General features: G+C 43.4%; 1 protein-coding gene across 1 annotated transcript in view; it reads right to left on the reverse strand.

Moving 5' to 3' along the window:
• Window positions 1-4,719: 4,719 nt before the first annotated feature.
• kif5c (kinesin family member 5C) overlaps window positions 4,720-25,284 on the reverse strand; it is a 168,299-nt gene continuing 147,734 nt past the window's right edge. Inside the window, exons 24-26 of the mRNA XM_078229160.1 lie at window positions 21,627-21,843; window positions 18,528-18,645; window positions 4,720-5,052 (exon numbers count right to left, since the gene is read on the reverse strand). Coding sequence (XP_078085286.1) covers window position 5,052; window positions 18,528-18,645; window positions 21,627-21,843 — 336 coding nt within the window. The 3' untranslated portion in view covers window positions 4,720-5,051. The remainder of the gene's footprint in view (window positions 5,053-18,527; window positions 18,646-21,626; window positions 21,844-25,284) is intronic.

Here is a 25,284-nt window from a genome sequence, read left to right on the forward strand (position 1 = left end):
TCCCAGAGACGCACAATGGACATTGAACAACATGATGATTTTTTTTCCCCCCAACTCTTGTCAGTCATCTGACAGGCACACCACATTAATACAGTGTATGGGTTCATTGTTCCTTAGATACACAGGCTAAACACACAGTTGGAACTAACCCTTTCAGGTTACGAGCATCTGGTGGTGTCAAAAATACAAACAGGAAAGGTAACGGAATGACAGGCGAGAAGGTAATCAATAGCAAACTGTTACTTGCAATTAATTTTTTTTTAAAGTAGCTGAATTGTGACTTGAATACTTGGACTGTCTGGTTAGAATCTCCCACAGTGACAGTCTTGTGAAACCTTTTGGTTTGCTGAATACTAGATTAACTGACTGGCTGATCAGTATCTAATACAGAAAGGCCAACAGCAAGAGAGTCACTGGGAAAATGCTGATCGGCTTATTTAATTAAGTATTTTGCATTGCGCCTTGCATTGACATTGATTTGACAACAGGCTCTTTATCTGTGCAGTATAGTCATCCTAAATGAAGGGGAAGGGCAGTATTGTTAGTCGTAACAAGAGTATCAATCTTGTAGAGTCTTCACCATTCTTAGAATTCTAACATTCCTCAGGGCAACAAGGGTTGGACGTGAGCCGAATGAAAAGAGGTAGAGCAAGAAGAAAAGGGGGTATGTCCTCTCTCTATCTGACCCCAAAAATCTAACATTTTGAAATTTGATTGACATTGGGAACCACCTTCTATCAACAACCACCAACAATCTGTCCAGAGGACAACGATACTCCTACCATCTGTAAAGATTTAGGGCTGCTTAATAGATTAGCAGTTTTTGATCTGCACTAAAAACCACTTCCATGAAACATTTCTAACCACAAAACAACAACAATGATAATAAGCAGAGCACAGCCTGAGGGAATATTGAGGGAGATTGCCATTTCAAGAATGACAAAAGTCCTATAAGATGGGTAATTTTACCATTTTCATTTTGTAATGCAGACATCGCTCAGCGGTCATACAAAAATATTTGCAATTTCGGAAGATTGGTATTCAATTGTAGTTGGGTTGCCCTAATCCCTGCTGCCAAAATAGATGTGCTGAAGAGTCGTGGCTAATTTCAAACAATCACTTATTCGTAAAAGTACTAAATACACTTAGCTGCCTTACAGATTCTGCTAAAGGGTCCAAACTTAGAAAGGCCCAAGAAGTAAATGTGGAAGGGAGTGGAATGATTCCTAATTATGCCCTAGTCCTGCGGGTCTGTCAAATCTACAAAAAGCTTTGAGATGATAAATATAGAAATATCATTTCAGTTGGTTCATGAATTAGTAACAAGGCAGCATAGGCTTAGGTTATCACAAGAATGATAGAAGTAGGAGAAATCTTATTAAAATATGGAATGCTTTACCAGCTGTAAGCCATTGAGACAGAGACCATAATATAATTTAAAAGGGGATTGGGAAGCATTTGAAAACATAGAATACAAAGAGATATAAGAAAAGGAGCAGGGAAATGCAATACGATAGCTTCCATTAAGGAGCCAAATGTTCTCCTCTTGTATTGTGTAACTTTACATGGTAATGTTGTCTTCATGGTAAGAAGCTTCAAATCATTCACGTGAAGGATTTTAAACAGTGGGCCCATAGTTTATTAAAGAATACATTAATTCAGCAAGTAAGCAAGGTCCATTCAACAAAGCCTGCTGGTGTGAATGTCAAGAAAGACCATGATGGTGGCCACATTATTTCAGATAATTAGATCTAAAGGGCAGATTTTACAGATATTCTAGACTTTAATTAGCCCTGAGCATGGCAGGGAAAGTAACTAAACATTCACCGTGCTGCAATTTTTAGCCATTTAATATTGTAACACTTGATATTACCTCAGATGGTAAAGGTTTCCAGGAGCAGAGTATGATCTCTCTACCACTGAGATAGAAATTGATACTACTCAAAAAAAAATGATGGAAATCTGCCATCCTTACCTGATCTGGCTTACATGTGGTACCAGACCACAGCAATGTGGTTGACACTTAACTGCCCTGAAATGGTCACTAGCAAAGCACTCAGTTCAAGGACAACTAGGGATGGACAACAAATGTTGGCCTGCCAATGATGCCTGCAACCATGAAAGAATAAAGAAAAGAAGAATTCCCACAGCTAAAGGTTCTCTAGCTCTGACTGCAGAAATTGTTTCCACCATTGAGACACCAGCTCTTGGATATCCATGGAAGAACGTCGATTCTGCTCAGTGCTAGGTTTAAGAATGAAGGATTTTTGGGTCAGAGTAGTCAGAATGAGTTTTTGTTTGGTCTGCATGTGCCGTCAACAGCACGTGGAGGTGCAAAAGACTGCAAATGCATGGAAAGACTTGAGGCAACAAAAGGTTGTCCCGCTTTCACGGTGGCACATTTCTTATCCTGAAGTGGTAGAGAGATATTTAATGATTCTCTTGGAATGGAAACAGATCAATCTCCAGCCATGTAAATTTGCAGCATACTCCTTAACTTACTTGAGGACAGATCTTTGATTCAAATGAATGGATTGTAAGGCTCCCAGGGGGACTGCCTTTGGATTTTCTACTCAAGGCAAGCAAAAGGCCAAGAGAAATATTCTGTGGTTCAGACACCATAATGCCAGCCATCTCTATCTCAGCACAGTAAAGAGTGAGTCCCCTCCTCTACTTGTTGAGGAGCAACTAAGTAGATCAATCTATTGGAAATGCGAGCTGCCTTTCCCAGGTATCACAAAAGTGCCAGCATGCTGTCCAAAATCCCAATGATTGATATAATCCACCTGGTACTTCATTGTCCACTTTATTAGCACCACACCTGGAGGTGAGCTCCCTCTAAGTTAAGAGGGAGGTGCCTGACGGTGTGCTTTGGATGGACCTTTCTGCCCTAAATCCACTGGATAAACCTAGATCCAGTGCTGGTGCCTTATTCATGAATTGGAGAGAGTAGAATTTGAGCAATCCTCTTGTTGGTGTTGAATGTAAAAATGATTACCACGATCTTTGAATCAATCGGGACAGAGAGATCCACTTACCTCAAAGCCCTAAGGTCATGTCTCATAATGGATTGGGGGGAAAATTGATCAAGTTCGCTAATGTTTCTTAAGTTAACATCTCATGCTGGCCTTTTCTGGTACTTTCCACCTCCCTGCAACATATTCTTATTTAATTTATTTAACATGATGGCTGAGTAAATAGAAAAACTATTCAAAATTGTGAAGCCGAAAGCCGGTAAGATGCAAAATGCTTTTCTCCAACAGACCATAGAATGCATTACTTGCCGCATCTGAATCTTAATGGGAAAATGAAGACTGTTAAGATTTCTTTTGTTCCACACATCTTAGGCATAGTAGCAGCAGGGATGAAAGTTTAATTATATAATGTACTAATGCATATACATAATGTATATAATGTAGTATAATTATATACCATTGCAAAGTTATTGTACTCATTTGTTAATGTTAAATTTGGTATGCAATTAGGAGACTGGGTGTGGAGAGCAATTCCAATGGCAATGGGGCAAAAAACAAATCATTACAATTGTCCAGAAGCACTCAGTAGAGGACATGTTTCTGCAATGTGTGAGGAGATTAAGAATATGAAGCATTCTGTATTTGTCACTAAGGCTCGCTTTTACAGTGACTGCCTTTGATAAGGTTTGGTTATTCCATAGCTCTGACACTGAGTGAACTGATTGGCTGGTCAGCATCAAGCATCAGAAAGGATCCAATCCCAGATTAAATACAGTCACTGCAAAGAAGCAGGTTTGCTCGTACCTCAATGTTAAAAGCTTAAAAAAAACATCTGAATAGTGATTATCAACAGCCAAAATTAGATGAATGGAAAATTATAAACATACAAAAATGAATTAAGTACATAAAGTGCAAAATTTAGTCAATGTGCAGTCTCCAAAGGATATCTAGGAACATTTGGTCCACCATACTACCATAATATCTTCAATGGAGGCATTTTCTTTTTAAGCACATTACGATAAAACACATGTAGTGGACATTGAGAAGTTTGCCGTTGCCTCGTGAGAGATTATGCTGTCGGCAAGACCAAACATTCTCAGGACACCAGTATGCTCCCCACACTGAAGCTACCTGTGTTCAAATGGCATGAAACCAGCAGCTGAGTTATGACAGACATCAATGGAAATACCCATGAGTGAACATACTTTAATTCACACAATTCTGCTCTTCATCCGGAATGAGTCCTTCTCATTTCCTCAGTAAGGTTAATGGCAAGACTGAGTTCTCCTTGAAGGTCCGAAGAGATTATGTAGTTGGGCAAGTTCCATCTGCTTCCGGGTTTCCAGTGTTACTTGCACGAGAATATAAACAGTTTCATCTGTGAGCGCTAAAGGCAGCCATGTTTCCTTCTGACCCAAAATAAGGCCAATTTGCATTTGTATATGTCCTTCTTCGAGACCTTCAGTTTTCCATTCCGACATTCTCAGTGATTCAAGTGAAGTGTAAAAATCAAGCAATTTTTAGCATCAGTAAAGGCTTGCAGTTTTTGTACCAAAAGGCATTCATTCTACTCCTGGTCCAAACGCTGTCCAAATTGTCCACTTTGATAACATACACCGACCAGGCCGCCCAGTGCTGCCAAAGTGTCCTTTTTATTAAGAAAAATCCACAAGCACAAATTTGACCTTTTCACTCCCTAAAATTTATAATTTAGCAGCAATGTTTGCCCACCCACAACCCAAAAATATAAAATAAAACATTTTATCATACAGAAAAATCAAACACACAATACGAGGGAATATTCTTCCTAAGACACTGCGATACAATGTATAATTTTAGCTTAGCTCAGTCCTGGAAAAGGTTGGGAATTAATTTTCACACACAAATACATTATATGATCCATGAGCCTAGGTGAAGTGGGATGAATGCAGTTCTATACATACTTATCTTGACCCAAGAAAAGCCAATGTACTATGACTACAATTCCGAAGAATGTAAGTGATTAGATGCAGGTTTCTTTTGACGGGTTTATGAGTTGGCCTTGGGTCATTAATGCATGCTAGATTGTAGCCTCAATCTGGAAAACAAAGAAATTGCCATTAGCTGATGCGACATTTTATTTCATTAGCACAGCACATACAGTTGACAGTTGACAAAAAACAAAGCAGGATAATGTGTGTTGTTTATAGCTCAGTTGGAAGTGCTCTTAGAAGGATAGGCTCAATGGTCACTTAAGAGCTTGACTACATATTCTAGAATGACACTTACTGAGGAAATAGTGCATTGTCAGAGGTACCTCCCTTTGAATAAAATGCCAAATCAAGGCCCTCTCTGCCTTCTCATGTCAAGATAAAAGATCCCACGGGTATGATATGAAGAGTCCTTCTGGTGTCCACCAAGACTGCTCACATGTAATTACACAGATTCCACAGCTCAGAAAGTGCCTGTTGGCCCAACTGATCTGTGCCGGTGTTTATACCCCAAGAGATCCCTATCACTTAATATTTCTTTCCATCTTGCCTCCACGATCCTTCTGTTCTATTTTCCCTCTTCAAGCTTTTCCTGAAACAAATCAATGTTTCTATCACTCCTTAAAGCATCGAGTTCCTGAGTGGAAAAGATCCTCCTAAGTTCTTCATTCGATGTGTTATTGCCTGTGTTATATTTATACTCTACTTGTTCTGGATTCACCCGCAAGTAGTCTCTCCATTTCCAGCCTAATTTTAAAGATGTCTCTCAGGTCTCTCTTTGGTCTTATTTGTCCAAAACAAAACAAGTCACTGCCTACTCAATCCTGGTCAATAATTGCATCCTCTCAACTCCTGAAATATTGGAATTTTCCATCTTTTATGACCTCCTCAACTTGCGATGCTACTTTTAACGATTCATATATTTACCAGATCTCTTTGCTTCTTTACCCTAATTAGTTTTCTACCTTCCAAAGGTTAGGTGGCCTCCATTGACAATTTTCAATTTCATTTGCTATTTCTATGGTCACTTTAGACATCTGTTCGTGTCTTCCTGCATTTTGCTGCATCTTCCATATTATTAGTTGTACGCCCCTATGCGTCCCACCCCCACCTCTCTCAAGTTTCTCTCTGGTTAATTATTCCTTCACTCTTTGGGGCAAATTGGTTGATGTAATTACTGCAATTTGAAAGGAATGTCATGCACCTCATAATAATTGCAAGTTCTTTGTCCTTTCGCCATCAAAGTCCTGGAACTGATACAATGTGCACTTAACGTTAGATTGTGTATAGTTAAAAGTATTTGCCAAGCTGACAGTGTCCAGCATTCCAACATTTAATTCCATGATTACTCATTAACTTCCTTCCTGAATACCTCACCACTGTTGGAGTGCTTTGCAAAAGTTCTTGGTACGGCCTTTTGGTTCTGCCGATATGTCCCTTTGTAGATCACACTTCATATCCCAAATCTCTTTCTTGGCCATTCCGTATTCCCACCCAATGTTTTTGAAAGGTGTTTTTATTTCCAATACATTTTTTTCCCCTGGCGTAGGGCCCCCTTTCCACAATATTGTGCCCACCTGAAGTTACATACCTCAGCTTTGTAACATATTTGTGCTCTTTTCATAATCCAGAATGAACGTTATCGGACTATGGTCACTTTCACCTAGCAGTTGCACTATTTCTACTCGGAATAGTTAGTCTTTTGGAGTGTGGGTCACTCACAAAAAATGGGCCTCGCAGACCTTCTCTCTTGTTCTCTCTGACACACTCATCAAATATGCATTAAAGTGACAAACGCAGAGAGATTTCTCTACAAGATCATTTTTGGGTATACTGGACAAGTCAAAGCCCCTCATGATACTGCCTTATTGCCCTTGCTCATCGTTGTTGCCAGAGAGACACCACCCCTTTATACAGGATACTGTAGAAAACACAAAATGCTGTCCTTTTCTTACTGAATACATCTACCAAGAAAATTTCATCCCATGGTTTTCCTGCCAGGTTGATTCAAGAACTTGGCTGTTTACTGAAAAGTAGCTGAGTTGGGTAGTGATATTCAGGTGCTGTCATTATGATTTATTTTGTTGGGAAATAAACCTTGGTATCAAGTTGCCTCCGACAGGCAACCGCCCCCAGTAGGTATTGAACACAAGAGAAAAAGGAGAAAAAAAGACACTTCTTTAGTTGAATGTAAACAATAGCTGGCTGAGAGTTCAAGCCGTAATTAAATCTCATTCCTTCACTCAGTGTAGAAGACTAAGAGCAAAGTAAAAGCAGCTTCTGGAGTCTTCAAAAATCACGTGAATTACAGACTTGTAACTACAATCGCCATAATCATTACACAACAAGTTGCACCCACATTGCAAAATCTAAATCACTTTCTCCAGGTGGGTGAAGACTATTATCACGCACGCAAACTTTCTGTTCTCAATAACAAGAAATTTTTCTTTCAGAGGTGTAGGCAATTACATACACCAACTTTTGTTTAAAATAATTAAGACAGACTTATTGGGCGGGATTTTCCGGCCGCTCTCGCCCCAAGACTGGAAAACCCTGTCCGATGTCAACAGCCCTTTGCATGGTTCGTGTCTCACCCACCACGGTTCCCTTGACAAGCGGGACGGGAAAATTCCTCCCACTGTCACTGCATTAATAAATTACCGCGTGCTTCATAGGGTTTGTTGAAGAACAGGATTGGGTCCCAGGAAAATTTAAAGGTTAGGGGCCACCCCACTTAACAACTGACCAATTGATTTTTACCATTTTAAAGTTAAGTAAGTTGACATGTGGCAAAATTATATTTAGCTGCTGTAATAAAAGGTAACTTCTTGTCGTGTACGGCGGTGGATAGTTTACTGTTCTTTGCATTTACATGTTGCTAGTTGCTTCCTTTTGAAGCTTCCTATGATCTGCAGACTTTTCCGATGTGCCCATGAAGAGGTCGACACCTGCACTCAGTCCCAATTGTCAACCTTCACCAGGGTTGCAGACAAAGAAAACAGGACCTGATTTATACTGTAAGGGTGAGGGGGTCTATACATGTTATGAACACCTACGATTCCAGGAGCATGTGAGACTCATGGATACATGAGATGAGTCTCCAAGGACAGGTTTTAGAGTCTAGAGTCATAGAGGTTTACAGCATGGGAACAGGCCCTTCGGCCCAACTTGTTCATGCCGCCCTTTCTTTTGAACCCCTAAGCTAATCCCAATTGCCCGCATTTGGCCCATATCCCTCTATACCCATCTTACTCATGTAACTGTCTAAATGCTTTTTAAAAGACAAAATTGTATCCGCCTCTACTACTACCTCTGGCAGCTTGTTCCAGACACTCACCACCCTCTGTGTGAAAAAATTGCACCTCACCCTGGATCCCGTGAGATTTAACCTTATGCAACAACCTACAATGCAGTACCTTGTCAAAAGCCCTGCTAAAGTCCATGTAGACAACATCAACTGCACTGCCCTCATCTACCTTCTTGGTTACCCCTTCAAAAAATTCAATCAAATTTGTGAGACATGATTTTCCACTCACAAAGCCATACTGACTGTCCTTAATCAGTCCTTGCATCTCTAAATGCCTGTGGACCCTGTCTCTCAGGAAGGTTGGATACCTTCCAACAACTTACCCACCACAGATGTGAAGCTCACTGGCTTTTCCCTGTAGCCCTTTTTAAACAAAGGCACAACATTTGCCACCCTCCAATCTTCAGGCATCTCACCCGTGACTATCGATGATTCAAATATCTCTGCTAGGGGACCCGCAATTTTCTCCCTAGCCTCCCACAATGTCCTGGGTTACACTTCATCAGGTCCCGGGGATTTATCTACCTTGATGCGCTTTAAGACTTCCAGCACCTCTTTCTCTGTAATATGTACACTGCTCAAGACATCACTATTTATTTCCCCAAGTTCCCTAACATCCATGCTTTTCTCAACAGTAAATACCGATGAGAAATATTCATTTAGGATCTCACCCATCTCTTGTGGATCCGCACATAGAAGACCTTGTTGATCCTTAAGAGCTCCAATTCTCTCCCTTGTTACTCTTTTGCCCTTTATGTACTTGTAGAAGCTCTTTGGATTCTCCTTTGTCTTATCTGCCAAAATAATCTCGTGTCCCCTTTTTGCCCTCCTGATTTCTCTCTTAACTCTACTCCTACCCCCTATACTCTTCAAGGAATTCACTTGATCCCAACTGCCTATGCATGTCATGTGCCTCCTTCTTCTTCTTGACCAGGGCCTCAATATCCCGAGTCATCCAGGGTTCCCGACTTCTGCCAGCCTTGCTCTTCACTCTAAGAGGAATGTGCTTACACTGAACCCTGGTTAACACACTTTTGAAAGCCTTCCACATACCAGACGTCCCTTTGCCTTCCCACAAACTCCCCCAATTAACTTTTGAAAGTTCCTGCCTGATACCATCAAAATTGGCCTTGCCCCAATTTAGAATTTTAACTTTTGGGCCAGACCTATCATTCCCCACCGCTACCTTAAAACCAATAGAATTATGGTCACTTGTCACAAAGTGATCCCTCTCTAACACTTCTGTCACCTGCCCTTCCTTATTTCCTAAGAGGAGGTCAAAATTTGCCCCCTCTCTAGTTGGGCCATCCACATACTGAATGAGAAATTCCTCCTGAATACACTCAACAAATTTTTCTCCATCCAACCCTCTAATACTGTGGCTGTCCCAGTCAATGTTGGGAAAGTTAAAATCTCCGACTATTACCACCCTATTTTTCTTGGAGCTATCTGTAATCTCCTTACATATTTGCTCCTCAATTTCCCGCCGACTATTTGGGGGCCTGTAGTACAACCCTATCAAAGTGATTTCCCCCTTCTTATTTCTCAGTTCTACCCATATAGACTGAGTGGCCGAACCCTCGGATATATCCCCTCTCAGTACTGCTGTAATGTTTTCCCTAATCAAAAGTGCAACTCCCCTTCCTCTCTTACCTCCTGTTCTATCTTTCCTGTCGCATCTGTATCCTGGAATATTGAACTGCCAGTCCTGTCCCTCCCTTAGCCATGTTTCAGTAATTGCTATAATATCCCAGCCCCACGTACCCATCCATGCCCCGAGTTCATCTGCCTTGCCCGTCAGGCCTCTTGCAATGAAATAAATGCAGATTAATCTGGACTTCCCTTGCTCTCTGTCTTGCTTTTGTCTGATCTATCTGGTACTAGGATTACTGACACTGCCTTTACTACTTAATGTGCTCGCTTTAACTTTTGTCCTCTCCTCAACCTTCTCTTCTGTCTCCCTACTGCTTTGGATCCCACCCCTGCCAAACTAGTTTAAACCCTCCCGAGTGGCTCTAGCAAATCTCCCCACCAGGATGTTAGTCCCCCTCCAGTTCAGGTGCAACCTGTCCCTCTTGAACAGGTCACCCCTTCCCCAGATCCCAATGATCCAAAAATCTAAATCCCTGCCCTCTGCACCAGCTCTCAAGCCATGTATTCATCTGCCTAATCTTCCTATTCCTACTCTCACTAGCACGTGGCACCAGCAGTAGTCCAGAAATTACTACCTTCAAGGTCCTGCACTTTAGCCATCTGCCTAACTGTCTATATTCACACTTCAGGACCTCATCCCTTTTCCTACCTATGTCATTGGTACCAATACGTACAACGACCTTCATAAAAGGTCTTCATAAAATAAAGTGCTATCAACTGGAGCCAACTTTGTTTGTCATAGACAATTATCTCCTCTAAAGCTCTGTTCTATTAACTTGTCCATGCTGAGAGGTTTACAGCACGGAAACAGGCCCTTCGGCTCAACTTGTCTTTTCAAAACATTTTTTACACCATCCTTAAAGTTACAAAGCTAATCTTCAGAGTGAACCAGACAAACCCAAATCCATTCCTTCCTTGTCCAAAAACCAAATTCAAATTCCAATTGAATCCAATTCATGGACCCCAACAAGAGAGACAAACAAGATCCAAGCTGACAAGATATGGCGTTGCACCCCATCTTGGGCTCAATCTTAGCCAAAAAGGCCAAGAAGTGACTTATTCTCCATCAGCTACTTGCAAAAAGCATTTCCAGCTCTGGCAAAGACATTTGGATCCAGACAGTTTTGTTGCTAAATGTGGACAGAATATCAAGGAGGTGCACCTGACTGAAGCTGAAGCGGACATCCACCTGGACTGATCCCTGGTTGTCATCAAAAGTACCCAATGAGGACTTCATGCCTGCCCAAGAGCTTAAATTACTTAAATCTATTAGTGAATTAACTCTTAAATCAAAAATATGTTCGGAACGTCTCTTTATAAGTGTGCACTAAATGCCATCTAGTGGTCATTACAGGCATTATATTTCAACAATGGCCTGCTTTCCTGACAGCTTAGTTGATGGCATCAAGGTGAATTCAAAAGGTGATTTTGTAGTTCAAAGCGGTGTTCAAAAGTGTTTTAATTATCAGGAATGTGGAGAGGACTAACAGGGCAAGGAAATACACAATGAATGGTACGACGCTAGGAAGTACAGAGGACCAGAGGGACCTGGGGGTGTATGTTCAAAAATCCCTGGAGGCAGCAGGACAGGTAAATAGGGTGGTCAAGAAGGCACATAGGATATTTCAATTTATTAGCCGAAACATAGAATATAAGAACAGGGAGGTTATGATGGAGCTTTATAAAATGCTAATTAGGCCACAGCTAGAATACTGTGTGCAGTTCTGGTCACCACACTGTGACCAGAACTGTGAGGATGTGATTGCACTGGAGAGGATGCAGGGGAGATTCACCAGGACGTTGCCTGGGCTGGAGCATTTTAGCTACAGAGGCTGATTAGGCTGGGGTTGTTCTCCTTCGAGCTGAGGGGGGACCTGATTGAGGTGTACAATATGATGAAGGACATTTATGTGGTAGATGGGAAGAAACTTTTCCCCTTAGTTGAAGAGTCAATAACATCGATTTAAGACAGATTTAAGGTAAGGGGCAGGAGATTTAGAGAGGATTTGAGGAAAGACGATTTCACCTACAGGGTGGTGGGAATCTGGAACTCACTATCGGAAAGGGTGGTAGAGGCGGGAACCCTCACAACATTTAAGAAGCATTTAGATGAACATTTCAAATGTCAAAGCGTACAAAGCTATGGACCAAGTGCTGGAAAATTGGATTCGAGTAGATAGATGTTAGATGTACAATGCAGACACAAGGGGCCAAATTTTTAACTTCCCTAACCCCCAGAGTGCTGAAGCTAAATGTTGCATTTCTACTGCTATTCTAGCTGAGATCGATTGATTTGATACATACCCAAAACCATGGGAGACAAGGGAGGAAAACATGCACACAACATAATGGCTGCAGTGATGGTGGGGATTTGTAAAGCACTTCATTCCCAAGTCAAGCAGAGCATAAAACCCATGATAGAACCACAGGACAAGCACTGAAGTTTAGGAACAGGGACAATACAAAGAGAGGCTGTATAGAACAACTAGGTAGAGAAGATGGTGAATGTGTTCACTGGAGGTTGTACAGACAGACCATGTGGATACATTTAAGGGAGAACTCGATCAATATTTGAGGGGTGGGTTATTGATAACAAGTGGTCAGATGGACTCTCCTTTGTCCCATGAAGTCAATCTCTGCAATATAGGCAGCACGATGGCACGGTGGTTAGCACTGCTGCCTTACAGCGCCAGGGACCCGTGTTCAATTCTGTGTGGAGTTTGCACTTTCTCCCCGTGTCTGCATGGGTTTCCTCCCGGTGCGCCGGTTCCCTCCCACAATCCAAAGATGTGCAGGTTAGGTTAATTGGCCATGCTAAGTTGACCCTAGTATCCGGGGGGGGGGAGGTATTTAGCAAGATAAATATGTGGGATTATGGGATTAGGGCCTGGGTGGGATTGTTGTCGGTGCAGACTTGATGGGCCGAATGGCCTCCTTCTGTACTGTAGGGATTCTATAATTCTATGATAACTATAAACTCTCTGAGGACAACTTTGATAACATTGGCCTTTGGGACCTTTACTTCATTCTACAATGAGAACCAAATTATATAATCAAAATGATAAAGTGTGATATTAAAAATCACCAGAAACAATAAATGCCCAATCTGCAATGAACATCAATAAGCAGCCAATAACAGCAGCTGCAAACAACTGGATGGTTTAAGTGATAAGATTTTAAAACTCTGAAACTCTCTGATAGAACAGTCCATTTGTCGTCAAGTAAAAATTACACATGGACCGGGATTCTCCATCGGGATATTTAGGCATTGCTTTCATCAGAAAACACAATGTGTCTATGACCACATTTACTAAAACTTCAATATCATTTCACTCAAGTGGAATACTTTAGTGAAATGATATTGAACACAGCAATTTGACGCCAAGATAATTATATTTTTAAGTGAGTGTTTACTGTCCACATTACAAATCAAAATTTAAAGATCTGTAAGAATAGAAAATGCTGGCAAAGCTTTAAAGTTTAAAGTTTTTTTTAGTTTAAAGTTTAAAGCACACAATAAAGCTAAACTAGGCTGTGTAGCACCTACTCTTTCAGTGCAAGTGGGAAAATAAATGGCTCAAAAATGTGCACAATATGCAAGATCCTCAATGGGAAGTGCAGGACACCATTGTGATAGAGTATATTGCATGCACACGCTTAACAAACGCCTGCCGGTAACATGTAGAACAGCCAAATGATGAGGCAAATTCATGTGTAACACTAACTTGAAGCCATCACTGTTATTTTTCAAACTCCACTGTCCAGCCAATGCCCTGTCTTTAGCTTCACACAGCTGATGATAACATCAAACAGAATGGAGGAGTCTCACAAGCACTTTATAAAGAGATCTTGAAACACTTGCAGGCAAATTGCTGGATTACATCTCCTGGCATCTGGTGCAATTCTATGTGTTTCTGGAGCTTTTCCATGCTTGTCTAAAGTTTGAATACTCTACAGGAAGTGGTCAGGCAGTCTTGAAGTGTCTTTTTCACAGAATCACAGCACTATTAAAGCGTAGGAGGAGGTGCTGTTGCTTAAAAGCTTGTGCTCAAAGAAACTGCTTCCAAACATGAATGGGCTGGCAGCACTTTCTCTGGGAATTAAACATTCCTGAGAGAATGGAGAGAGGCCATGAAGAGCAGAATAAGCTGCTCAAAGAGGGAGGTGGAAGAGGGGATATGGGCACTGAGCAGGAGACCATATCTGCCGAGGGTCTTCGGAGAGAAATCCTCCTACTTCCATTTTCAGTGAGGACTAATGCACAAGATGTCTTCGCTTCAGAAAATAGACTGGGAGTGTGTAATGACTTTAATCAGGCAATTGAGGTTGGCCTGTTTGAATATGAACTCCCTGATTAAGGGCCAAATGGATGGGTCAGTCAGGGAGCCTCTTGCTTTGTATCTAACCAGGAGTGTCAGTTCCTCTGGGGCTCCTAGTGTAGACGGCTACCTGAAATCTGTGTGCTGTTGTCCGACTTGTAAATAAAGGGATTTTGGTGAAGGGACTTCTGCCTCCGAGGACTTATTACAAAGTGAAATCCACCAATTGCTGTAGCTACAACTGCAGCCCCAAACAGGACAAGGGCAGCATTGCCTACGACTATCAAGATGATGATGGCTCTTAATTTTAAGCATTTGGCTCCTTTCAGACTGTCACTCGCGATATAGGCAACATCCCTCGGTTTGCAATGTATTGCCATATAAGAAAGGTCACTGATATGCAAAGAGAAACACTTGCATCTCATTTCCCCTCAGCGGAGATAGGCAAACAGAGCAAGCACAAAGTTTTGAACAGGTTGCAGATCTATGGTGCAGGTTGCCATTGGCTGCATGCACATTGCCTTGCAAGTGAGGACTCAGACATTTTCATGAACCAAAAGGGAGGAGGTCCAAAACTAGAGGGCTTGGGTTTAAGGTGAGAGGGGAAAGATTTAAAAGGGACCTGAGGGGGCAACTTTTTCCACACAGAGGGTGCTGTATATATGGAATGAGCTGCCACAGGAAGAGCTAGAGGCGGGTGCAACTACAACATTTAAAAGACATTTGGACAGGTACATGGATGGAAAGGTTTAGAGGGATATGGGCCAAACACAGGCAAATCGGATTAGTTCAATTTAGGAACCCTGATCAGCATGGATGAGTTGGGCCGAAGGGCCTGTTTCGTGCTGTCTATCTCTATGACTCCACTCCCTCAAGGTGCAGCTGGTGTGCAACCACAGGCTACACCTCCTACAGGTCAATGGCCAGCATTCTGACAGCACTCACAATTTGTCATTCCATGGTAGTCCTCTGCGCATTTCAACAATCATGGCTAGCTACAGAGCCACAAGGGCTATATCCTTATGACGTGGCCCGTGACTCAGGCAGTACTGCACAAGAAAGATTAAAAGCACATTATAGGTGCCCTCAGGAAACAGTTCCACTGCCTTGAGGAGATCTATGGTGCAGGGTGCCATTGACTGCATGCACATTGCCTTGCAAGTGAGAACTCAGACATTTTCATGAACCAAAAGTTGAGGAGCCCTCCAGTACTCAGGTAAGTAGGTATCAAGATTTATTGAGTCAGACCCCACTTGGAGTACTGTGTTCAGTTCTGCTCGCCTCACTATAGGAAGGATGTGGAAAAGATTGAAAGGGTGCAGAGGAGATTTACAAGGATGTTGCCTGGATTGAGTGGCATGCCTTATGAGGATAGGCTGAGGGAGCTCGGTCTTTTCTCCTTGGAGAGACGAAGGATGAGAGGAGACCTAATAGAGGTGTATAAGATGTTGAGAGGCATAGATCGTGTGGACTCTCAGAGGCTTTTTCCCAGGGTGGAAATGTCTGCTACGAGAGGACACAGGTTTAAGGTGCTGGGGGGTAGGTACAGGGGAGATGTTGGGGGTAAGTTTTTCACACAAAGGGTGGTGGGCGAGTGGAATCGGCTGCCATCAGGGGTGGTGGAGGCGAACTCAATAGGGTCTTTTAAGAGACTCCTGGATGAGTACATGGAGCTTAATAGGATGGAGGGTTATAGGTAGGTCTAGAAGGTAGGGATGTGTTCGGCACAACTTGTGGGCCGAAGGGCCTGTTTGTGCTGTAGTTTTTCTATGTTTCTATGTTTCTATAAAGGTTTATAGCATGGAAACAAGCCCTTTGGCCCAACTTGTCCATGCCGCCCAGTTTTTACCACTAAGCTAGTCCCAATTGCCCGCATTTGGCTTATATTCCTCCATACCCATCTTACTCATGTAACTGTCTAAATGCTTTTTAAAAGACAAAATTGTACCCGTCTCTACTACTGCCACTGGCAGCTTGTTCCAGACACTCACCACCCTCCGAGTGAAAAAAATGTCCCTCTGGACACTTTTGTATCTCTCCCCTTAAACCTATGCCTTCTAGTTTTAGACTCCGCTACCTTGGGGAAAAAATGTTGATTATCTACCTTATCTATGCCCCTCATTATTTTATAGGGCCGAAATTCTCCCGTCCACCATGGGAATTGTAGTGGGCGGGGGGTGGACAATTCAGGTCCATTGACCTCGGGCGGGATTCTCTGGTTTTGAGGCAAGCCGTGGCCGGAGCATCCCACACTGACCTCTATAAGATCACCCCTCAGCCTCCTACGCTCCAGGGAAAAAAGTCCTAGTCTCTCCAGCCTCTCCTTATAACTCAAACCATTAAGTTCCGGTAGTATCCCAGTAAATCTTTTCTGCACTCTTTCTAGTTTAATAATATCCTTTCTATAATAGGATTCCAAGTATGGCCTTACCAATGTCTTGTACAACGTCAACAAGCCATCCCAACTCCTGTATTCAATGTTCTCACCAATGAAACCAAGCATGCCGAATGCCTTCTTCACCACTCTGTCCACCTGTGACTCCACTTTCAAGGTGCTATGAACCTGTACTCCTTGATCTCTTTGTTCTATAACTCTCCCCAACGCCCTACCATTAACTGAGTAGGTCCTGCTCTGATTCAATCTACCAAAATATGGTAAAATGCTGCACAATCTTGCCATCATAAAAAAACAGACATCAGTTGTCAGGGAACAAGGTAAACAGCTGGATGATGGGAAGGGTAAGAATGTCCATCATCAAGATACAGGAAGATAAGAGAAGCTGCGACATAGAGAGCCCCTTTCTGCCCCAGTTCTATGCAATCAAATTATTCATAAGTGATACTAGTAACCTCAACCACACATCCCCTTCCTCCAATCCTCCCAAGTTGCTTATCTTTCCTTCATCACTGGTCATCACATTGTCCTCTCTCAACAAAAAAAAACGTCATTTTAGATCTTGTATTTGCAAGGTTTAGTTAATAATCTCATAGTAATCCTAATGCAACTGAATTCCATATTGAGTTTGACAGTGCCGACTCTCGCCCTAATCAAGAACCTTAAAGTGTAAACAAAGCCGACTACGGAGATATGAGGGGAGACCAGGCTCAGGTCGGTTGGGTAAACAGATTAAAAAGTATGGCAATTAATAAACAGTGGAAACATTTGAAGAAACAATTTCCATTGAAAAGTAAAAACTCATCCATGACTCATTAAGGAAGTTAAGGATAGGATTAGATCAAAAGTAGAATCTTATAATGTGGCAAAGAATAGTGGTAATCATAGAATCCCTACAGTACAGAAGGCGGCTATTCAGCCCATCGAGTCTGTACCAGCCACAATCCCACCCAGGCTCTATTCCCATAATCATGTACCTTTACCCTGACACTAGGGTCAATTTTAGCATGGCCACTCAACCTAACACGCTCATCTTTGGACTGCAGGAAGAAACCGGAGCACCCGGAGGAAACCCACACAGACACGGGGAGAAAGTGCAAACTCCACACAGACAGTGACCAAAGCCAGGAATTGAACTTGGGTCCCTAGTGCTGTGAGGCAGCAGTGCTAACCACTGTGCCACCGTGCCGCCCAATCCTGGGGATTGGGAATGTTTTCGGGACCAGTTAAAGGCCACCAACTAAGGCAAGCTCAAAGCAAGGCTGTCAGCAATGCTGAAAGTGAAGTCACTTGAATCTGGCCACGGAGATGTTTACACTAAAATCTGAAGGGCACCAACGCAAAGAGCAAGGGTGGAATTTTCCGGCCATTCACGCCGGTGGGATTTTCTGGACCCTGCTGCTGTGAACGGAAGATTTGGCTGAGCGCCAAATTCTCCACCCTCGCTCACAGCGGCAGCAGGACGTGAATGGCTGGGAAATCCTCACCCATGTTTTTTTAATGAAATGGTAGCGAGGAGGAGTAGGTAAAAAAACACTGAAGTCTGGTTCATTTAAAAGTAGTAAATCTTAAGACAAACACGGAACATGTTGATATGCTACTACCTGTCATTCACCATTATAATGCAGGTTATTATTAGAAACAGGCTGGTAACTCTGCTGGATTGGTGGACGAAGAAATGATGTGCAAATACATAACGTGTCACCTGCTAATATCACCAAAGGTCATTTCTAAACCTAACTATTGCAAACAGAGAATTCAATCTTACAACTTCACGCGAGTGGTCTGGTAATTGAAGCTTTGCGACATCTGAAGCAGCAAGATCGTAATGCAAACACCTGATCGAGGAGGTTTTCCAGCTCAGCTAGCCACAGATTTATTAACTCGACGGGGCTTTACTCTACTTACTACTTGTCCTTGTTCTGATAGTAACTGGAGTTTGAGGTCGCAGACACTCCACCGCCACGAATAGCATGATAGGCTGTTGGAGAGGATGCAGGATAGTGACCAGGACGAATAGGTTTGGCTGAAATGAAAGAACAAGGTTTAAGTGAATGAATTTCCATACAAATGTGTACAGCTGATCTGAAACATCATGAGTAGAATATTACAGGTGACTGCCTGTGGGGGCACCATTAATTCTCTAGGTGGCCTTCCCACTGCCATCCCGGGAGTGGGGAAGGGGTTTTGGTGGGGGGGGGGGGGGGGTGCTATGGGGGTGGGATAGGCTTAGGGCAGCCCACCTATTCTTGCCCCAGTTGAGGTCCTTAGATGGCTAGTTAAGGGCCGCTTCCTGTCCACCCTCACACATAACCCAGTTAACACTGAAAGTGAGCAGGTTAGACTTGGATTTGCCATTTTTGACATTTTTATTGTTTTCTTCATCACCCATTCTGCATTAATATTCACCCCATTGTTCCTCGACTCAGAGGACCAAAGTGTAACTGGATGGAGCAATGTTGAAAGTAATTCCTCAAAACCTACATTCTCACAGAATCATAGAATCCCTAAAGTGCAGGAGGAGGCCATTTGGTCCAGCAAGTCTGCACTGATCACAAGCCCACCCTATTCCCAAAACCCCACATATTTACCCTGCTAATCCCCCTGACACTGGGGTCAATTTAGCATGGCCAATCGACCTAACCCGCACATGTTTGGACTGTGGGAGGAAACTGGAGCACCCGGAGGAAACTCACGCAGACATGCGGAGAAAGTAAAAAACTCCACACAGACAGACAGTGACCTGAGGCCGGAATTGATACTGGGTCCCTGGTGCTGTGAGGCAGTAGTGCTAACCACTGCGCCACTGTCCAAAACGTGACAAATTCTTGGATGCATTTTCAACACTTGTGGATGATACAAGACAAACCTGTTAGCCAATCTGTTTCAATGGTCCTTGCTTCTTGCTTGTTCTGTAAGTTCCAAATACAGCATCCACCGCGCCATTCCTGCTCCCTCAATCCCCATTGTTTTAAAATCAAGGCTCAATGCATTTCAATTCCAACTCATTCTTCATCAAAATCTCAAAACTTTGGAATATCCTTCATATGACTTTTTTCCCTAAATTTGGTCTCAGACTGTGGGTGACATTGGCAAGGTCACATTTTTTTACCCAGGCCTGGTTGACTTGAAAATATAGTGAGGGGGACATTTTCCTTCAACCTAAATTTTAGTCCTTAGCTTCTCAGAAAAAATACTAACCGCAGTCCTGGTTGCAGAAAGAGAGCTAGGATTGCTTGTGTGGACAAGTGTCAAATCCGATTCCCTGATTGGCTGCCACTGGGTAGGGAGAGGCAGCGGCAGGGAATGCTCATTGAGGAATTGATAACCTGTGTCCGCCTGATAATCCTTGATCAGTTCAAGCAGGGGGAAAATTAAGAACTTCATATGCTTAGAGTGGGATTTTCTGGCCCTTCCTGCCAGCGGGATCTTCCAGTCCCGCCAACGTCGACCCCCACCCACCCCATGGCAACTTCCCAGTGGTGGGGCCGGTGAGCAATGCAAAAGCACATAGACTTTGGCGGGACTGGAAGATCCCCCCAGTGATCAATGGTTCACCGCACTAAAATCTACAGCGGGAGGCTGGAAATTTCCAGCCATAGGCTGAAAACCTATCGGGAATCGGGATGGGTGAGGTTCCCAGAATGGAAATCTCCATTGGCCTTGGGCTGGATCTTATGATCTCGCCCGAGTGAGGCTGTAAAATCCCGCCCATAATTTCCTGCACTTTCTGCAGGGAAGTGTTCCTAAGGGAATCAGTTCTACAATTCTACCCAACTCAGATAAAATCAGGGTGATTAGAATGGCTCTTGCTGTTGAAAGTACAACTCGTGTCATCATAAAAAGATTGAATAATCTCCTTTGCTCCCAGTCACATGGAACTGAAGGGGTGCATTGCTCACCAACGCCTTTATGGATCAACTTGTCTTCTGATCAAGATCGACAATGATGGAGCTTACATTCTTATATAAATTATTTATGAATGGGGTTACAATCACATTTCTCCAGGGGTTTGTACACAAACATCACCCCCATTAATGCAAATCCCCACCTGTGTCCTAAAGAATCCATTTCTAACTCCTTGGGTGGGATTTTCCATGCCCTCCGCGGTGTGTTTCATGATGGCGGAGGCGGCTAGTCTTCTGATCCTGCTGCTGCCAATGGGGTTTCCCGTTCTAGTCACACCCACCACCGGGAAACCCACTGCGGGAACCCATGGTGAGGGGGTTTGCCATCGACCAGGAGATCCCACCGGTGAGAATGGCTGGAAAATTCTGGTTCTCATCTTCAACTCTCTGGTCTCATTCCAGTTTGCCAAGCAATCTTTTCCAAAATCCCAGGGTACGATCTTACCTGCCGTTCATGCCACGCTGTCGCTGCAACGAGGTCGGATAATTTGGCGGCCAGCCCAATTTCCGTTCTCTGCAGTGGGATAGGAAAAGCCCGCCGGTGTGAACAGTGATAAGATTCCGGCCCCACTCTGCACCTGTCCTCCACTCCACAGTGTCAGCCTTTCAATCCTTCTCTACCCATTGCCCATAAGAGTCTCCCCAAACCACTTCACCTTGCTCAATCCAACACTACTTACAATAAGCCTTCTAAAAATTCAGCACTTTAAGTGTATGCTCATTTTTCTCCATGACTCAGTGGGCGCGATCTTACCGCCCGCTCACACCATGCTCCCGCTGCAGCGAAGACGGAGATTTTGGCAACAAGCCAAATCTCCGTTCACTGCAGCGGGATGGGAAAACCCCATTGACGTGAATGGTCGGAAAATTCCAGCCTCCTTCTCCATTTCCCTGTGCAATGCTCTACGTTGTAAAGCTTTTATGAGAGGAGCACTATTTAAATCTAAGTAATATTCATATTGCACTGTCAGAACCCATGAGATTTTTTTGCACAAACCTGGGGGCAGCTTTGCTTCACTGCATTAATAAACTCTCACAAGGCAAACTTGCAGAGCTCACGTGCGTAACACAGGTAACTGAAAGCAGCAACGACACTCACCAATCTGAGCTGAATGTGCCCGCCTGGCCATGTTTTTGGCTCGTACTGCTTCCTTGATTCGATCGACCTCCTGATGGTAACGTTTGCGGTCCCTCATGGCACTCTCCTTGGCTTCCTTCAATGCACTCTCCAGTGCTTTAACTCTCTCAGCTGTAGCCCGAAGTCGTTTTTCCAGCTTAGGAAGCTCACAACGAAGATCTGCATTGTCACGAACCAGCTGGCAAAGTAAAAAAATGAAGCGATGACAATAGAGTACAGGATAACTGGCGGTGAGGGGCGCGGGGGTTAATGTTTGACTTTGGTTGATGGTGTCAAATGGGTAATAAAGGTGTCATGGTTCAGGTCAGAAACTCCAAAGTGTTTTATGAAGCCCACCTGGATCATAAGTTTTGCATCTCATATTTGGCTAGGATAAGCATGATAGGTTTCACTTCAGGTATGATTCAAATGACTCACTAGCGAGCTTTTATCAAACAAAGTTTATATAAGAATATAAAAACAGAAAATGCTGGAAAAGCTGGAAGGATATTATTAAACTAGAAAGAGTGCAGAAAAGATTTACTAGGATGCTACCGGGACTTGATGGATTGAGTTATAAGGAGAGGCTGAATAGACTGGGACCTTTCCCTCTGGAGCGTAGGAGGCTGAGGGGTGACCTTTTAGAGGTCTATAAAATAATGAGGGGCATAGACAAGGTAGAGAGTCAATATCTTTTCCCAAAGGTAGGGGAGTCTAAAACTAGAGGGCATAGGTTTAAGGTGAGAGGGGAGAGATACAAAGGTGTCCAGAGGGACAATGTTTTCACACAGAGGGTGATGAGTGTCTGGAACAAGCTGCCAGAGGTAGTAGTAGAGGCGGTACAATTTTATCTTTTAAAAAGCATTTAGATAGTTGCATGGGTACGATGGGTATAGAGGGATATGGGCCAAATGCGAGCAATTGGGATTAGCTTAGGGGGTTTTAAAAAAAAGGGTGGCATGGACAAGTTGGGCCGAAGGGCCTGTTTCCATGCTGTAAACCTCTATGACTCTATCTCAGCAGGTCTGATAGCATCTGTGGGGAGAGAATAGAGCCAATATTTCAAGTATAGATGACCCTTCATCAGAAGAATATAGTTAACATCTATAGTAAGAATATCAGCAATAACTTCTATCAATTACAAACACCACCAAAACAACCACGACAATGTGTAAGCCTTAACGAATATAGGAGCTGTCCCAATCAAACCAATCCCATAAACAAGACCCTTTAAACAGGTTTAATACAGCATAGACTAATGCTCACGTGATACTGGAATTGAGTCCTTTGGGTGAAGTCTGCAGTTCTCTGGATAGACTCAACAGTTTGAAGTCAGGACAACTTCCCAAAGCACCAGGGACTCTAGGCAAGCCACCAGCAATAGGTTCCCCCCTTCAGAAAGACAAGACCTTGCTTTCAGATGAACAGCAGAATTTCCAAAACCAGGGAGAGGGAGAGAGACACACTTCTTTCTAGCTTAATGTTCCTTCTAAAACCAAACCAAACAGTAGCTCACACTGAAAACGGAAGAGCTCCTGTTACCTGACCTGCCAACCGGTTTTTCTCCTACCATGGAAGTCATAAACATCCAGTAAAAATAAACAAACCATCGTTTAAGCAGCAATAAAAAGACTGCTCCAGACAAACTGGTGCCATAATGAGAAAATAACTGAAGCCAAAAAGACCTGCTTACATCTGCTGAAAACATGATTTAGAAAAAACATATCTTCAAGGTACACTAACGTCACACAGGACCAACCTCTCATCATATATCTCTTTTGACTTTCACTTACACTCAACAAAAACCAAGAAAGATATTTATCCGGCAGCTAATCCAACACTGGACTCTGATGTCAAAATTGATCAAATTCAAAATGACCCCAACTTCAAAGTGAATAGGATCATGCACAAAATAAGCCAATAGATTTTAGTGGACTGGAGAACATCGATCCAAAGCTTGAGTTGGCAGGATCTAAGTGAACACTCTTGGTCAATGCTCTGCAGAATATACAGGCTGGGATTCTTCAACCTCGCCCATGGCTGGATTCCCCGGCCCCATGGCAGTGAATGAAGATTTGGTTGAGTGCCAAATTCTCTGTTCTCACTGGCAGCAGCAACTGGGGAGGGGGAGCGGCGGCGTGAACAGCGGAGAATTCTGGTCACAGTAGATTTTTCATGAATTCTCACTAACCAAATGTGGAATTTTTGGCAAACATGTATCAATGGTATTATCCACCAGCACTTCAAAGGACACAAAGGATGGGATTTTCCGGCCATTCTCATCCCAAGACCGGAGAATCCCACTTGAAGTCAATGGACCTTTGCATGGTCCATGTCCCACCCACTACGATTCCCATGGCGGGCGGGACGGGGAAATTCCACCCAAGTAGTTTAGATAACAAAAAATGTAGAAAGACAAAAGTCAATAAGAGAGTAATTATACTTCACAACCATATTTCTTATCAATCCTTCTGTGCATACATCTTGCAGTGTATTTGTTCTGGTGGCCACGAATGACATAAGGCGTCATTAATACATTTCCCCATGGGCTCTGTAGAGTACGGGTTTCCCCATTGATTGAGTGCACGTTCACCCAATGAGAGATGGGTGGCGGGAGTTTAAAGGCTGCACTCACAGCTTGGACTGGGGGTTATGTAGGTCCAAAGCACAGGCCTTGACTTGTTGTAAGCCGCAAATGCAGCCTTTCCTTTGTTTCATAAAGCGCTGCTGCACCGGAGGTCTGAACTTTGTGAGGGTTATTACAATCCACCTCTCCATTACCCACCTATCCCTTACAGAACTGGTCTCACCCTCCCAGAAATGACGACAATGCTGCAAGGTCCATGAGAATGAAGTCCGGTACTGTTTTATTTCACTGTGGGAAATCAGAAGGGACTGTTTGCAAATTCTTTCAACACATTTCTGGTCAGCTAGGGAATAAAGGTCACCAGATGGGCGGCACGGTGGCACAGTGGTTAGCACTGCTGCCTCACAGCACCAGGGACCCAGGTTCCTTTCCGGCCTTGGGTGACTGTGTGGAGTCTGCACATTCTCCCCATGTCTGCGTGGGTTTCCTCCGAGTGCTCCGGTTTCCTCCCACAATCCAAAGATGTGCATGTTAGGTGAATTGGCAATGCTAAATTGTCCTTTAGTGTCAGGGGGACTAGCTAGGATAAGTGTATGGGGTTATGGGGATAGGGCCTGGGCAGGGTTGTGGTCGGTGCAGACTCGATAGGCCGAATGGCCTCTTTCTGCACTGTAGTGATTCTATGATAAAGAGGCACCCAAAGAGAACGTCACTCAAACAACACATTGCACGCGGCCACTCCCACAGTAAATAAAAGACTCAAATAGACTGTCCAATTCTCTCAAGGACCACAACCTATTTATTCCCAGGCCTGAATTCTCTGACGTCATCCGCAGCTGGGATTCTCCGGTCCCGCTGCAGTGAATGGAGAGCATCAAATTCTCTGTTCTTGCTGTGAGCAGTGGTGGGGCGCGAACGGCCAGAGAATCCTGGCCCCTGTCTTTCCTTTCACCAACAACATGAACAATTTGTTCATTTTTCTGTCATGACCCTGGAAATTAACTTTTCTGAGTTGGCAATGCTAGTGACACAAATGGCAAAGAAAAGGTTCAG

The sequence above is a fragment of the Mustelus asterias genome, chromosome 14 (genome assembly GCF_964213995.1).
Source record: "Mustelus asterias chromosome 14, sMusAst1.hap1.1, whole genome shotgun sequence".
Classification (NCBI taxonomy): domain Eukaryota; kingdom Metazoa; phylum Chordata; class Chondrichthyes; order Carcharhiniformes; family Triakidae; genus Mustelus; species Mustelus asterias.